The following is a 15,190-nucleotide window of genomic DNA, read 5'->3' on the forward strand; positions in this document are numbered from 1 at the left end:
TTATCATACAGGGTTAAGTTCGTTCAAAAGAGCTGTGCTATAAATTTGTTTAAAAACAACATATACTGTACCAAAAAGGCTTACAGTCTCTCTATGTTGTTTATTTGCCTCAGAGGACCGTGAAACGAACCGTTCATGTTATATAAATAAACACTTCATTGCTTTCTTGTTCAGTGTTAATGAGTTCACCGCTTGGTCTATTCTGTCTACATAATACGCAATCATCACATTTTGAACACTCCATTGTGAAAGGACTGAATGGCAGTAGAAGAGTTTCAATGCACATTGTCAAGGTGGGTTTGAATAGAGCATTCTAGATGCAAGCATGTTGTTTGGGAAGTGGATTTTGCTTTGCCCGTGCAAACATTAACTTCTCCAAATAGGTTTACTGTGTAAAGAAATAAATCAAATTCACATACTAATGAGATTTTTTTCCCTGGGCCTCTGACTATATACAGCTCTGAGGTGAGGGAAGCAACAGCATAAGAGTATATTTACTGTTTCCCCCGAAGAAGAAGAAGCCAAATTATTAAAAAGAATAAACAACTAACTTACCAAATGATAACTGTAGGGTCTTGGGCTAATGCCTGCCAGCAATTTTAAACTTTTAAAAGCTTTTTTTGTTTTCTTTTGCACTTTAATTTCTTCATTAATTTAGTTGTATTTATTTTATTTTAGTAATATTGCCACCGTTCACCAGAATTACATTATTTTGCTATGATTTACAATGCAGATGCCAACTCGAATCCACAACTGTAGGAACTCTAGAGAGTGCGGAAAACACAAAAGATTCATTAATTCATCTAACTCAGATTTCATATTTTTCCAGACGACATAACAGAGCTTCTGAACTGTAAATTTAGGTTGGAATTACTTGGAAATACTTCCACCCATCCATTTTCTGAAAGCTATATTCAATCCAGGATTCTGGGGGAGCCGGAGCCTATCCGAGGAAGAATTCAGACATAATTTATTAACAGTAAATGTCTTCACCGCTTGAATGTAATGGAAATGTTGTACAATTATTCTGTTGACCCTTCATGTCTCAGTAGGGAAGGACCTTACTTCATTGTTAGACTGTCTTTCTAATAGAAATGCGATATGAAGGGTATTGTAAGAGTTTTGGAGCAAAAGAGGCAGAATGTTTGTGATTGCAAATTTCTTTGTTTTATGTGTTTTGTAAAAGCCTGGACTGATACATTATAGTTACAGGCCATTAAAAATACATTTGTGCTATAAATTAGGTGGGCACAACTCCAGTTGTGAGGAATTCTGTCCTTTTTGTACCCCGCGGTCTTAATTACTTAATTGAACCCAATATGTGCTCAATTGAAGAAGATGAAGCATTTCCTGGTTCTTAAGAAGCTTGAGACGTGAGCTCTAGGAAGGGGGCTAGGTGGCATGGTGTAGGGGTTAGCCTCTGGACTCATGTCCTGTAAATCCGTGCTGCAGACAGTGTTGTTTTACCTTGATCAAGGTACTCTACCCCAGAAGCTCCAGTCCACAAAGCTGTGTAAATGAGGTAGCCCCATCCGGGGGGGGGGGGGGTCATCTGCTCTCTAGTCCACTTAATGCTACAGAAATCAGGATGAACTCTGGCCAGATTAGCCTCTGTGCTATAATATAGACTTTACTATTACTTTAGAAAACCTGCTGGACAGCGGCCCAGGGGCCCCAAAGGAGCCCCACCCTGCTGTAAATCAATATGCTTTCAGAAAATGTTCTGAGAGGTGTAACATGTTAACACTGTTTAAACATGAAGAGTGAGTAGAAAGTATTGGAGCTTGTATGTGTTGTTGCACTGTAGTGAATAGTTAATGGGCTAAATACTGCCAACGTTCGAGGTTACTTTAAGGTTTGACCCAGTGTTGGGTTTGATGGTGCTGGACACAGACACATAAATCACTGGAAATCATGTAGATCTCTGAAATGACTGGTGTAACAGCTGTATTTGTAGTGGGTGTCTATACAGCACCAAAGACCTGCATTTGGTTTACAACACAATAGGCCATTGTTTACAACACAACATTTAGGAAAATTATTATACAGCAGAGGTGTCAAAATGTTTGCATTTCACATCACAGTGCCCCATTCTTTAACTAAGACAATAGGTGCCATTGGGAATGTTTGTATAGCTGTCACTGCTCTTAACTTGTCCTTGAAAGAGACAAACATAGCTGAACAACTGTAAAAATCTTTCACTAAGACTAAACCAATTACAGTTAAACCATTAAGCCTTAAAAGATCAATAGAGAAGACTGGATAAAAAGATCAAATACAAACAAGGACAGAATACAGGAGAGCAGACAGGAAGAGGGGAAGAGACAGCACCATGAGAGGGCACCTGCAGTACTTTATAGACCAGGTAACAGACCTGCCAGGTAATATGAGCTTTGAAGGAACTGACTCTGGGATTCCTGCACGGATCAGTGTATTTATTTGGAAATACTGATTTCCTATTTCTAATATCCACCAGGGAAAAAAAAAATTGGGGGAAAAAAGAGGTTCTCAATCACTTAGCATCTGTTTTACCCTGAGTAGACTCTGTAATTCATAAGAATCATGTTCTTTGACGTTTCGGTAGTCCCATGGGCTTTCAATACATCATAGAGCTTATTATAAGCTTATTAGTCTGCCCTGCGATAGACTAGCATCCTGTCCACAGTGCTCACTGCCTTGCACCCACTGCCTGCTGAGACAGCCCCCAGCTCCCCAGCGACCCTGAATTGGAAGAAAATGGATGGCTGTTCCCTATTTCCCTAAAAGGTATTTGCGCCTCACTTTGCAGGACAGAGTTTTGTTTTCCTATGTCTGTAATACACAGGACCCTGGTACTCCCAGATTTGCAAATGTCAGGGCACAACAGTCATAGACATTGTGTGTTTCAGTTTGGAAATTGATTGAAATAAATAGTTGTCCTTTTCAAGCTTGCTACCTGATGGTTACTGGTTATTACTTTGTAACCACTCTGTATTGGAGAACAGAGTGACATGTGACCTGTGATGTTCAGTGCTCTCTGACAATAAAGCCAGAGCAATCATTCTTTATTAATTGCAGAATTAATTGTTTCTGTTTTAGCAACAGTGATTATCATCCTTCCATTCTGGTAAATACTTAAAAAAATAAACAGCCATAGCATCTGTAACTATTCAAAGCAGGAGTTTTGATATGTTTTATATCCTAATACCAACACTCAGCTTTCACAGGCCATGGGCAGTTATGCAATCTGGTCACGTATGAGGCAGCTCCAGTGCAGTAACATTTCTTATCACGCACATAGTTTATTTTCAATTACTTATTAGAACACACATAAACACATTCGGTATGCTATTTTATAGTCCCAAACTGGATGAAAGATTTTCCTTTGTGTGTGTGACAAATTATCTCCATTAAACATCTGGATCATAAAGCACAAATGAGTTTGAATGGCTAGAAAGTCAATTTGCTTTAAAACGCGGGCTGCTCTGAATGATTGGAATAAATAAACTATATAAATATAATAACCCATTGAATTAAATGTGAGGGATCGAAAGTTTATCCGCAACTTTTTCATAACACAATGCCATTTTGATGAGGCTTTCATATTATGCCATCTCTGCCTTCGATTTCAAATTTCCGAAGAGCAAAATGCTTTAGAACACAAAATGATATTGCTGAAGGAGAGGGTAACTGCTATTGATTAGTCTATGAATCACCAGACCCATCTCCCCATCCAAGTAAATGTGCCACAGAAGTGCTGATTTACACCCCCAGTCTTCCTACCCACAGCTACAAAAGCGCAAATATTTAATTTGTTCTTCAAGCCTTTGCAGATTTCTTTTACTAAAAAAGATCAGACATTCTGTATTTAGGGTTCTGCAGTAATGCATATGGGCACATGTAAAATGCAAAGGATTATAAATTAAGACGTAAATGATAAATGAGTTCAGAAAATCTGATGAGTATAGTCCTCAGATTTTTTTAATGTAGCCCGTTAATCCGGTTTGCCATCAGAGCCATGAAAACTTTTTTTTAAAATCTTGATTAAGTCGTAGAAACAAAAGTGGTGTATGTAATCACTCTTCACCTCTCTTGTGCCTCTTGCAGAAGCAAGAGACATTCCTCTCTGTCCACCTCTGTCCTTGAAGGGTGAGTCAAAGCATTCCTGATCTCAATCTCCTTGTCCTTCTGAGCCAGCAGCAGCTGCAGAGTCCTCATGTCTAATTCCTTCGCGAAGAGGAGGCTGTTCAGCTCTTTCACTCTGTGTGCAGACAAGGGAGGAAGAGGCGGACAGTGATGAGGGCGAAGCAGGAAAAACACGAGCGCGCAAAATCAAACACAATGCTGTCTTCACATAATTCACGCCTGAGAAGATTTCCAATACACACTCTTACAATTTCTTTAGTTCTAGGTTCTGTTTGTGTCAATATGATATAAGGTCGAAGTGTTTATTTTATTTTAAATGTCCATTGTGGAAATTGGACATTGTGCCAAGAACGATGTACAGCAGGTGAAAATACAAATAAGCACCACAATGTTATCACATTATTGAAGCTAGTAAACATAGGCAACTCAAACTACAAATATGTCTTGAAATTGGGTTATTGTCTTCTTTTTAATTGTGTTGATCTACAGTGCAGCATGAGGCGTGATTAAAGTATTCAGAATCCTCAAGATCACTGACAAAGTCAACCCAATGGTCTTCTTGACGATCATCACAGAAACAAAATCCAGTGGAATCCATGGGGAAATGCATTTAGACCTGAAAACAAAGGTACTTCTTCACACAAAGGATTGTGGGAATCTGGAAAAAGTCAGCCAACCATATTATCATAGATGACACCCTGTTTCCTTTCATTAAATGGTTATATAAGATCCCCTGATTTATTAGCTAAATCAAACAGACTCCTTTCATCTCTGACTTTTCTTATGCTTTCACAGTCTGCTTGCAAGACACAAAGCATAAGGAAGGACCACAAGTGCCATATTCAATACATCAAGATGTTTTGCGCAACTAGGCCGAGAATGACCACGTTGTGAACAATGTTCCCTCTAATTTTTAATGCCCTGTGTGCGCAAGAATTTCAAATTGTGCGAATTTTTTCCCGTCAGAAAAACTTGCGCACAGTAAATTGAGTGCATGTAAAATTGTCAGCCTGAAATTATTTTTTGTTAATATAGTCATTCTCATAGAAGCATAGAGATAAAAAAAGACGTGGACAGTGATTCCAGAAACCCAGTCACAGAAACTGAGTATCGAGTGAGCATAAGCAGTGAGGTACGGGACTACGATAGCATAGATATTGATTATCAAGTATCAGTAATAATGCACACAGCCAAGTTGGGCCTCTCACAGCCAGTCTCATGTGGTCAATTTAGCATTTTTCAATTGACGACCGTGTTTATTTTATTATTAACATATTTTTTTGGAATTTTTTTTTTTGTGCGCAGTTCAATTTCCTATGTGTGCTGATTTCCTAACCTGTGGGCGTGCGCACACGTGCAAAGCTTAGAGGGAACAGTGCTGGAGAACTGAGTATGCGTCACGTTATTTTTACTATCACATTTTTGTATTAAAATCGAAATGCACATAAAAAACATGCATCACATCATTAATACAAAAAAAAACTCCTAAACAAAATAGATCTACTGTAAATCATTCTGTGGATAGTTGCCCCAGACCTCATCTTTTCAGATCAAGGATTTCAGCTGAAACTTAAGTGGAAACAGTGCATAGGAGAGGCAGTAAGACATTGAATTGATTGTCAAAGGGTACTAATTCAAAGCATGTCTGCCCAATGATTTTTATATCTTGCAGTGCTGCTGCTTCCATTAGCACTAGATCAAAGTTGTCAATTCAGTTTAATGGCTGATTAGCCCATAGTTAGAGGAGTCGAATTCAAATGTGAGCAACACTTCTACTCCAAGCCAAAAGGTAGAGAACTGAAGTGAATTCTATCTCTGTAATGAAGGATCACATACAACATATCATATCACTTATAAGATAAGATAAGATCACTTTATTAGCCATATACAACTTCTTGCATTAGGAATTTGTCTTTTCACATACCCCAGCTTGCTCTCCATGAGACACACAGGCACACAGAAGGGGAGAGAGAAGCTTGGGGTCAGAGTGCAGTGTCAGCCATTTATACGGCACCCCTGGAGGAGCTGGGGTTCAGGGCCTTGCTCAGCAGCCCAACTGATTCCTCTGCCGGCCGCGGGATTTGAACCGGCAACCTTCCAGCCACAGGCGCAGATGCTAAGATTACCTTCTAATTCAAAGTCAAGTAATTTTGAAAGCTGCTTAAAAGATATTTTCTTGAGCGCTGGTGGACATGTTACAGCACAAACTGAGCCAGGGCTAGGGAGCTGGAACTTGAGCGCTGGGTTTTCATACCTCTGCTTGAAGTCAAGAGCCACTTCATCACTCTTCTCCTCTGCTCCCACGTCTTGCACCTGCAGCTTCCCAAGGAGAGACTGGATCTGTGCAACGGACATGTTCTGGGTGGCGAGAATCTTCTCCTCTAATCTCCGGATTTGAGTTAGCAAAAGACAGGGGCCAAACTAACAACAGAAAAGAATCATTTCATTTACATTTTCAATATCCAGGTGTTAGGGAAGCCCTAATATTTTATAAAGAATGCAGCCAAAAGATAAATGAGATAGCACAAGATAATGCATAAGCTGCATTCCACAATGAACAGATGGCACTATTTACCTTGAGGTACAGTATAGTCTAAATTTGATTTTTTTTTCTTTTTGTGCTTTATTTCTCTACCATTTTACCACTGAGAGTCTCTTCCAGCTGCCTCCAAGGTAAAGAGATGCCTTTAATTTCCTGTTTTCCCCAATGCGTTTTTGTGCTGAAACAGCTATGATAGAGATTGGCAGATACTGCATAATCAAAGCGGAAATGGGAAACTTACAGAGAAAAGGTACATTACATGCGTCAGTCTTTGCTGTGAGGTGCTACCTCCAGCAGCCTGAGATTTTTCACAACTGAACTGCTGTAGTACCTTGCCCCTCTACTAACTCTGTGGAACGGCTCCTCCTTAAAACCCGAGGTTTGCTGACTACCGGAGCTCACTAACACCTCACAAGTGGGAATCTCAGAATATGGTCCTAAAACAGGATATTTCTCAAGAATTAGGTACAGTATCTGGGCCCTAGATAACATTGTAATATATTATATTATGACATAAGAATATAACAAATGCTGCAAAAAGCCCATAGAGCTCTTTTGGTTTGCTAGTAGTTAATTGAGCTGATGATCTTGAGAGATGCCAAAGTACTGGTGTCAGGATTTCTGAAAGAGGTGAGTTGTTGGACCCCTGTGCGAAGCCATGAGGGAGTTCGAGCAAAAGTAAATTCAATACTCCGAATCGTTAGGCAAGAGCGAAGTCGAAAGTAGGAGAACCAGGTGGAGTAATCAAGGAGTCAGGTCGAGAGTATTAGAGCACACAAGAGAAAGGAGAAGAGTGTTTAAGTATTGAAGAGAGAGAGACGTGGTAATTAGTTCCTGGATGAGCATGTGTGGAGTTTAGTACTGTACGCGTGGGAATGCCAGTTTGCTTAGGGGAGAAGGGACGAGTCGTGACAACTGGCCTGGCACTTTTTCCAGACTCCCACAACCCCTTGTGTAAAGCAGCACCCCCTGTTTTCATTTTTATTTGAACTATTTTAACTTTTGTTTCATTTTCTATCCTCAGTTTTGTGTTTTACTGTTGGTTCTGAGGAGGTCCAGCGGCTCGACGTCCTCGGGGCCTTTGAGGATTTTGTCAACTCAGATCAGCTCTTGCAGAACGTAAGACCGTAGGGAAAGTTACAAACAGCAGGAGGCCATTGGGACTGTCTTGCTGACTTGCTGGCTAATGGCTTATCGATCCAAGGATTTATTCCAGTCTACTTTTTGAACAATTTCCAGGTAATTTCCACCTCAATGGCTTGGCTGGGCAATTTGCAAGATGGACATATTATCAGATGATATTGGCAAAGATCATTATATTATGTTAAGGTGGACGAGAAGGCCTCCGATTGCCTTTTCCTCAGTCCGTAGGTTCTTCTCAATAGGCAATAAAATGCTCTTACTGAATACTGACAATGAGACTCAAATCAACACAGTGGAGCAGTGGCCTTGCAGCTCTGCGACCCCTGTGTTCAATGCTGGAGCTGGGATGCTGTCTGTGTGGAGTTTGTATGTTTTCACCATGTCCACGTGGGTTTTTGCTGGATTCTCTGGTTTCCCCCCATAGTCAAAAAACATACTGGTAGGTTAATTAGCTTCCGGGCAAAATGTGTTAGGCCAGTGGGCGTGTGTCTGTGTATGCCCTGTGATTGGCTGGCTTGTACCCTGTACCCACTGCTTGCAGAGATAGGCTCCAGCTCCCTCCCAACCTTGAAGGAGAGAAACTGCACTTGTGTGCCTTATTATATACCGATATACTGTACATAAATACATCAAATGTAATAGAAAAACATATGTGATTTCCTTTTCCTCGGAAAACAACAAATAATACATTTGTAATGTGACTAAAAGATGCCAAATATGGTAAGATAAGGCTGTGTGTTTTTGAATTTTGTAAAATATTATTATGTTAATAGAAAGAAATACACAGTTGCAACTCATGATCAAGCTCCCTTCTTCCATCACAGAACAGATGGTAACCAATATTTCACAGTATGGGTTCAGAACGGCAAGTTTCTTGGATAACTAGCGGTGACCAAGACCTTAGTTTTGCCACTTTACTGAGACAAGACACAATCAGATGTTATAATGTATGTTTTTAGCACCAACAGTTTACTAAGAACATCCACTAGTATTTTCTACTTGTAGAACAATGTGGACTTCGATTCATCCAGATTAATCTGGGCGAGAAGAAACCAAGCTTATCAGCAACCTTTAATTCACATTGATCAGCATCTTCAAAAACTCTGTCGCAGCAGCTTCAGTTACACTGTACATGAACAGGCCATTTGAAGTGTTGTATACAACATTTAATATCAGATCTAATTAGCTTATTATCAGGAGTTCCTTGCCATTAACATCACGTTTCCTCTCTGCACGACCATAAAACTGATTTTTATGCTGCTACATATAGATCTACTTCAGGGAAAGATCGCAATTGAATTATTCTATGCTGTTGCCATGGAATATACAGCATCTAGACAAAGAAAGAAAAACACTGAAAAGAGTAGTGGACATGCAAAAAGTCCGAGATGTTTGAACAGCAGTGTGAATAGGATTCTCTCCACTAAATTATAAAATTCTAATCTAAAGCTTTTTGGTTTTACTGTAGTTTAAACTAAAGATTACTTATAACAAATGTCCCAATAACACTTGTGCAAAAACAAATTCAAACTGCATTATCATTGATTTAAAAAAATGAAATTCATAATTGTTGCCATTGTCTTTCTTATTTAACCTTAATGACAAAGTAATTTAATAATAATTAGGTTAGTATATTAATTAGAAAGCAATAGATAATTTTACCTTTAATTAGAAAAACAAAAGTTTCAATCACAGACTGTAATCATTAACATATAAACATATTATGAATTATTATTTAACAACAAATGTACTGAATATTTTATAGAATAAGTTGGGCGTGGATATTTAAGAAATGTCCAGTTAATAGTGCCAAGGAGGTAATTTGCAATATGTAAGAATGTGGTAATATTACTTAGGGATAGAGGATACACAGTAGGAAGCCCTATTTATCCCCACATTTGTGGGAATTGAAATTCTCCAAAATCAAATTATAGGACGTGAAACAGTAATTAAAGAGTTTGCTGAATACCATTCGTTCCATGTCATCCTAGATTCCGCCTTCACATCAGACGTGTATTTAGAAACATTCTGCAGTTTGTATATTCTTTTATAAGAGTATGTAATACATGACAAGATGAATGAAAATGCATACTTAAAATTCAAAAGCTAATCCTATTGGCTGGAAGACTTAATTAAAGCTTAAGCATTTGATCATGGACAGCCTAATTAATTGTCACAGTTTATACTGTATAATAATGTTATTACAAACTCTTTCTCCAATCCTGCACCAAATAAAATACTGGTATCTTGTAAATTATAGTTCAATGCCCTTGCAATGGGTGGACATGAGGGGAAACTTTTTTCGCATAATTATTGGAAAGGATGGTTTTCTATTCAATTTGACGTCAGCGTGTATTATTCTGGAAAAGAACTCTCTCAAGTGTACCACAGGGAACAGATTATTATTGAATTGCATAAATGATCCGCACGATACTATCCCAGCTTGCTGTTGTCTTAAAGAGGACTATGAATTCCGAGCAGGTTTTCAATTTGTCTCAGAATAAATGTCTGTCAAGCAGACATCTGCTGTCCAGCCTTGGGGATTTTAAGTACTCTTACATGTTGCTACCTCTGTGGGCAGTCAGCGAATACATGCATCTGAGTGACATAAATGAGTATGAAAGTTTATTTTTGAGAACAAAGCAGATTCGCAAAGACAAACCTATCTGTCGATAAAGCTCTTGTCCAGATGTACCACATGTGCGGTACTGAGTCTGAAGGCAGACCAGGTTACAGTTCAACACCCCTGCTCACTCACTCTTTCCTGGACTCCAGCCCTGGTTTCATCAGATACCAGCCACTTTAATAAATCTGGTCTGTGGATTAAGTACGAATCATTCTGCCCTGGGTGCAGAATGGTAAACTATTGTTTTAAACCACATACAAATCTGGTCGCCCTGGACTTATGATTACTTTAGCATTTTGAATTGCTTCGTTGTTTATAAGGATTAGACATGAACATAATCACACAGTTGAGAATCTTATCCATTATCCATAATCTGGACAGCAATCTTCGAGTGAATGCACTATTGTTATTGTGTAGTCAGTATGTCATTGCATAATACCTGAAAGAAATACAATGTTGGGCTGTTCTGAATTTCATCCTTCATTGGTTCTTTTACTTGGGGAATATTAAGAGAAACTGGCCATCTACAAGGCAAACTACATACATGAAATCAGCATCATCTCCCTTCAGCCTGATCTTCTCAGCTCTTGGATAGTGGTGAAGTATTACTGCTATAGTACAATGAAGATAGATAAGAGCACTTTATTAGGCATATACAATTCCCTGCATTAGGAATTTGTCTTTTCACCGACCCCAGCTTGCTCTCCATGAGACACACAGACAGGGAGAGAAGCGTGGGGTTCAGAGCACAGGGTCAGCCATTTATATAGCACCCCTGGAGCAGTTGGGGTTAAGGGCCTTGCTCAGGGGCCCAACGGAGTAGGATTCTTCTGCTGGCCGCAGGATTTGAACCGGCAACCTTCCAGCCACAGGCGCAGATCCTTAGCCACAGAGCCACTGCACCGCCCACAGATGGACAGAGAAGAGCTTGGATGAAGCAACACGATCAGAACTCATCAGTCCTCAAGGCACATCAAGACTGTGCCTGGGTTGCTGGTAGACCAGTAGGTGGCACTCTTCCCTCTTGACCAAGAATTTCCAAACTTATGCCCCATTATGATGTCAGTGGACACCCCTGCTGCTGTCTTTCGAATAAGGCATTGAGGTCGTTTTTATCTGAAAAGCTCCCAGGGAACAGTTCAGAAAACCAGGGTTGTTAACCTGGTTTCCTGGCTAAACACCACTCCTGGCCCAGATAAAGGTTCCCCTTAACTAAGTCAACAAACTAATTTTTCACTTCTTTATCTTCATACACTCTTCAGTGGAGTGAGGCCACTAGTGCAGAAAGCAACAGTGTGTCACTCACCCACCCTCCTGGGTGCTCTCGTTCACTGGTGGGTGATGTAGGTAAAGCAAACTGGGATCTGACATTCTCTCTATATGTTCACTGAATTATTATTTAATGCTACCAGCCATTAAACGTTTACATCAAGTATCTCAAATTTTTATTTACATTATTGAGCCAGATATCAAGAAGTGGCACAAATCCATGATAATTTTGTTATGAACAAGAATGATTATACTGTAACCGTAGATAGAAAACCTCGGCTAGGACCTGAAAAGTCAGATTTTTTATAAAATCAGGAAGGAAAGTTTCTTTGGGAAAAAAACATTTCTGCAGGTAGATTAGTTTTTCTTTGCTGTGGTTGTTATTTTTGTTATTTCTAAGGATAGATGACCTTTCTGTCTGGTATAAAAAAACAGTCTCCCGAGCACACGCGGCTTGCAAATTTGACATTTTCTGAAGTGAATACAGGATGTTTGAAAGCTGGCTATTGAATTGCATTAGTGGAAAATAAATAATTCTGTGGAAGTGCTCTAATTTTGATTTTGCCTTCATCTGCAAAAGCTTTCTAGGCATGTACCTCTGCCAGCTGATCTCTCAGAGACTGCACATCTCTCATCAGGTCACTAAAGTGGTGACTGAGCTCCTGCAGCTGGGTCTCCTCACACTGGGGGCCGGTCTCTTGTGCCACAGCCACTCCTTCCGCACCAGACTTTGCACGAGGCATTCTCCTGCCAAACAAACAAAACACAGTCCTCCATTGCCTCCTCTTTGTACGTTAGGAGAAGATGAACTCATCTTTTTTTTTTAATTTTACTTATAAAGCACCACTGGAGATTCCATGAATAAACGTCGCTCCCAACAGCTCATGACTAACAGAAGCCCATCTGCCTGAGTCATCAGAGATTGCACATCACCATTACCAAGACGTATTGAAACAATGCTCTGTTTGAAACACTTTTTTTGCTGCAGTTAGTTCCCTCAATGCAGGGGAGTCAATAGACATAGTATCCTTGTCAGATGAATAAAAGAAAGCGATTCTTAATCTCTTTTGAGTGATTCTTCATCTCTGCTGAGTCTCTAATAGAAGTCATTCTGAAATCTGACATGCACGTATGTAATAACCATTAACATGGCAATATAGGATGTTGTAAATTCACAAGTATCCCTCAACTGCTGCTCTGCTCAACACTGAAGACATGTCCACACTAACACATAATATCAAATAACATGTATAAACTGCATTGCATTGCAATCATTGCATCTTTAAGTATTGCCTATTAGAGATGGAGAAGCTCTATCTCAAATGACGCACAGCCTCATTTCAGTGATGTATTTAACATGACAAGCCAAGTTCCTGTATTATTAAGGTGCAGGTTAAATCACGTCTTTGACTGAATACTTCAGCACATGCTTAGTAGAGTTTGTGACAAGCTATATGGTTTTTACAGAAAAGTAAAAAGATAAGCAAAATTAAATAAAACACACAAAAGTGAAATAATTTCATAGTTGAGTGTATGAGGTGATGCAAAGTGAAAGCAGGTTCTGACATGTCGGTATTGATCGTGGAAAGTTACTGTAACCTTTGTTTAATTATACTTTTTATATGAATATTCCAGGCGAATACCCACCGAAAACAAGGCCCTGATGCTGTGCTGTTGTAACCATACCACTGAAAGATTAAGTCTTTAGCTTTTTTCCTCTTTTTTGACAATCGGAATGCTTAATTAACTTCTAACTTACCCAGCCGTATTTTGACTGGCGTTTGCCACCTCTGAGAGATGTTCTTCTCTTTTTTGCTCCCCTTTTGAAATAATTTTGCCAATCTAATCACGTCTTTATTCAGCTCTTGTATTGCTGCCACTTGTCACTTTGCCTGGGTTTGTTTGTGGTTGCCAGGGATGGCTGCACAGCCAGTCCTAATGAACACTTAACACAGAGAGGCGGGGACTTCACTCACTGAAGCCTCCCACCCCACACCTCACTTCTCAGACAAAACGGCAGACACAGATTTAACATTCTCGGACACTGACAGTTGAAGAACAGAAGACAATTCAGACTTCCTTCCCCTGTTTTATGATAAGGTGTTCTGGGTTGTTCCTGCCTGTTTTTTATGGTGCACAAAATGCTTTATTTTAAGGAAAAGGAAAGCAGCAGAAGATAAGCACAGCAAGGAAAAAGCCAAACGCTCTGAGCACTTCTGTGCTCTGTTCTTAACACAACTGGCAGCAGTGCAGGTTACCTGCTAATATTCTTCTGGTACTTTCTATGGAGAAATCTGAATGTTCTAATTGGCAAACATACTGTTACAACCTTCACTTTCCCCGTACACAGCAACGTAGCCTTAACACTCCACAAAAAGCAACGGGAAAAAAAACTAAGAATAATTGGAAGATATTAGAAATTATTCATCTGTGAATCGTGTAGTACTCCTAAAATGAACATTCAAAATGCGAAATTCAAAATTCAAAAATAATAATAGTCCAAGGCGACCAGATTTGATGTATCCTTCAAAGAAACAAGTTGTACTGCACATGGTTCTGAGCATTTTCATTTTTTCCATCTATGCTCTTATATGGTGCAGAGTTGCGTCCAGATGTCATGTTGTCATGGATTTCCCTTTCTTATTCCCTTATTTTGATTTGAATTTGCTCTGGTGTTTCCATTTATTCCTAAATACAGTTATTGAATTTGTTCGTTTTGCTGCGTTCTAATGAATGAAAGCCCATTCATATTTTGTCAGGAATGCTTATCAGTGATCATAAATACCTAGTCCACAAATAGTTTAGGTCTACTTACTGATGCACTCTGATAAAAGGTGTCATTCCTAGACATGACTATGCAATGGTAGTATTCCTATGAGTGGAGGTGTTACCCTCTGTGTTCCTGCTCATTTCTGCAACGGGCTTGAGCAAACTGGCCTGCCTAAACAACTTCCCCTATATCAACTGGTGGAGTAGTTTTTCACTTCTACGTCTGCTTTGTTGTGCAGTGCAGTTCTGATGCACTGAACAGTGGATGAAGTGGGTCCACTCCTAAATGAGCCTTGATACCCCCTATAGAAACGCAATGCATAGTATAATGTGAAAATCAATACCTCGATTTACTACATCCAGTGGATAAGCAACGCGATTCTGGTCAGAACCGATATTCCTCCACCACTCTTGGCCAAAAGATCAAGAGTTATATATAGTACAGTATAGTTATTTACCGTTTTGATTTCAACGATCAAAAGAACAAATTCCCTTTGCGATCACCACAGCCCCCCGACAGAAAGATTGGGAGCACCGCGAGTTCCACCTCTGCTGTTTCCAGGATAGTTTGGGCAGTCACGAGTCATCAACAAACAGCCTTTCTGCAACCACGCTCAAGAACGATATATATATATATTTCCTGCACGCCATCATATTAAACAGAGTCTATCAACAATAGCATATCAGACTTCTAAGAAAGCATCTCCAAGAAACAA

General features: G+C 39.6%; 1 protein-coding gene across 6 annotated transcripts in view; it reads right to left on the minus strand.

Moving 5' to 3' along the window:
• The window catches only part of LOC102683733 (lamin-B1), a 66,056-nt gene extending 52,444 nt beyond the window's left edge, over positions 1–13,612 (minus strand). For all 6 annotated transcript variants that reach the window (XM_015352011.2, XM_069192740.1, XM_069192738.1 and 3 more), the window contains exons 1-4: positions 13,465–13,612; positions 12,302–12,452; positions 6,380–6,546; positions 4,067–4,240 (exon numbers count right to left, since the gene is read on the minus strand). In XM_015352011.2, the coding sequence (XP_015207497.2) occupies positions 4,067–4,240; positions 6,380–6,546; positions 12,302–12,448 (488 nt within the window). In that variant the 5' untranslated portion in view covers positions 12,449–12,452; positions 13,465–13,612. The remainder of the gene's footprint in view (positions 1–4,066; positions 4,241–6,379; positions 6,547–12,301; positions 12,453–13,464) is intronic.
• Positions 13,613–15,190: the final 1,578 nt, after the last annotated feature.

Source organism: Lepisosteus oculatus, chromosome 7 (assembly GCF_040954835.1).
Source record: "Lepisosteus oculatus isolate fLepOcu1 chromosome 7, fLepOcu1.hap2, whole genome shotgun sequence".
In the NCBI taxonomy this organism is placed as follows: domain Eukaryota; kingdom Metazoa; phylum Chordata; class Actinopteri; order Semionotiformes; family Lepisosteidae; genus Lepisosteus; species Lepisosteus oculatus.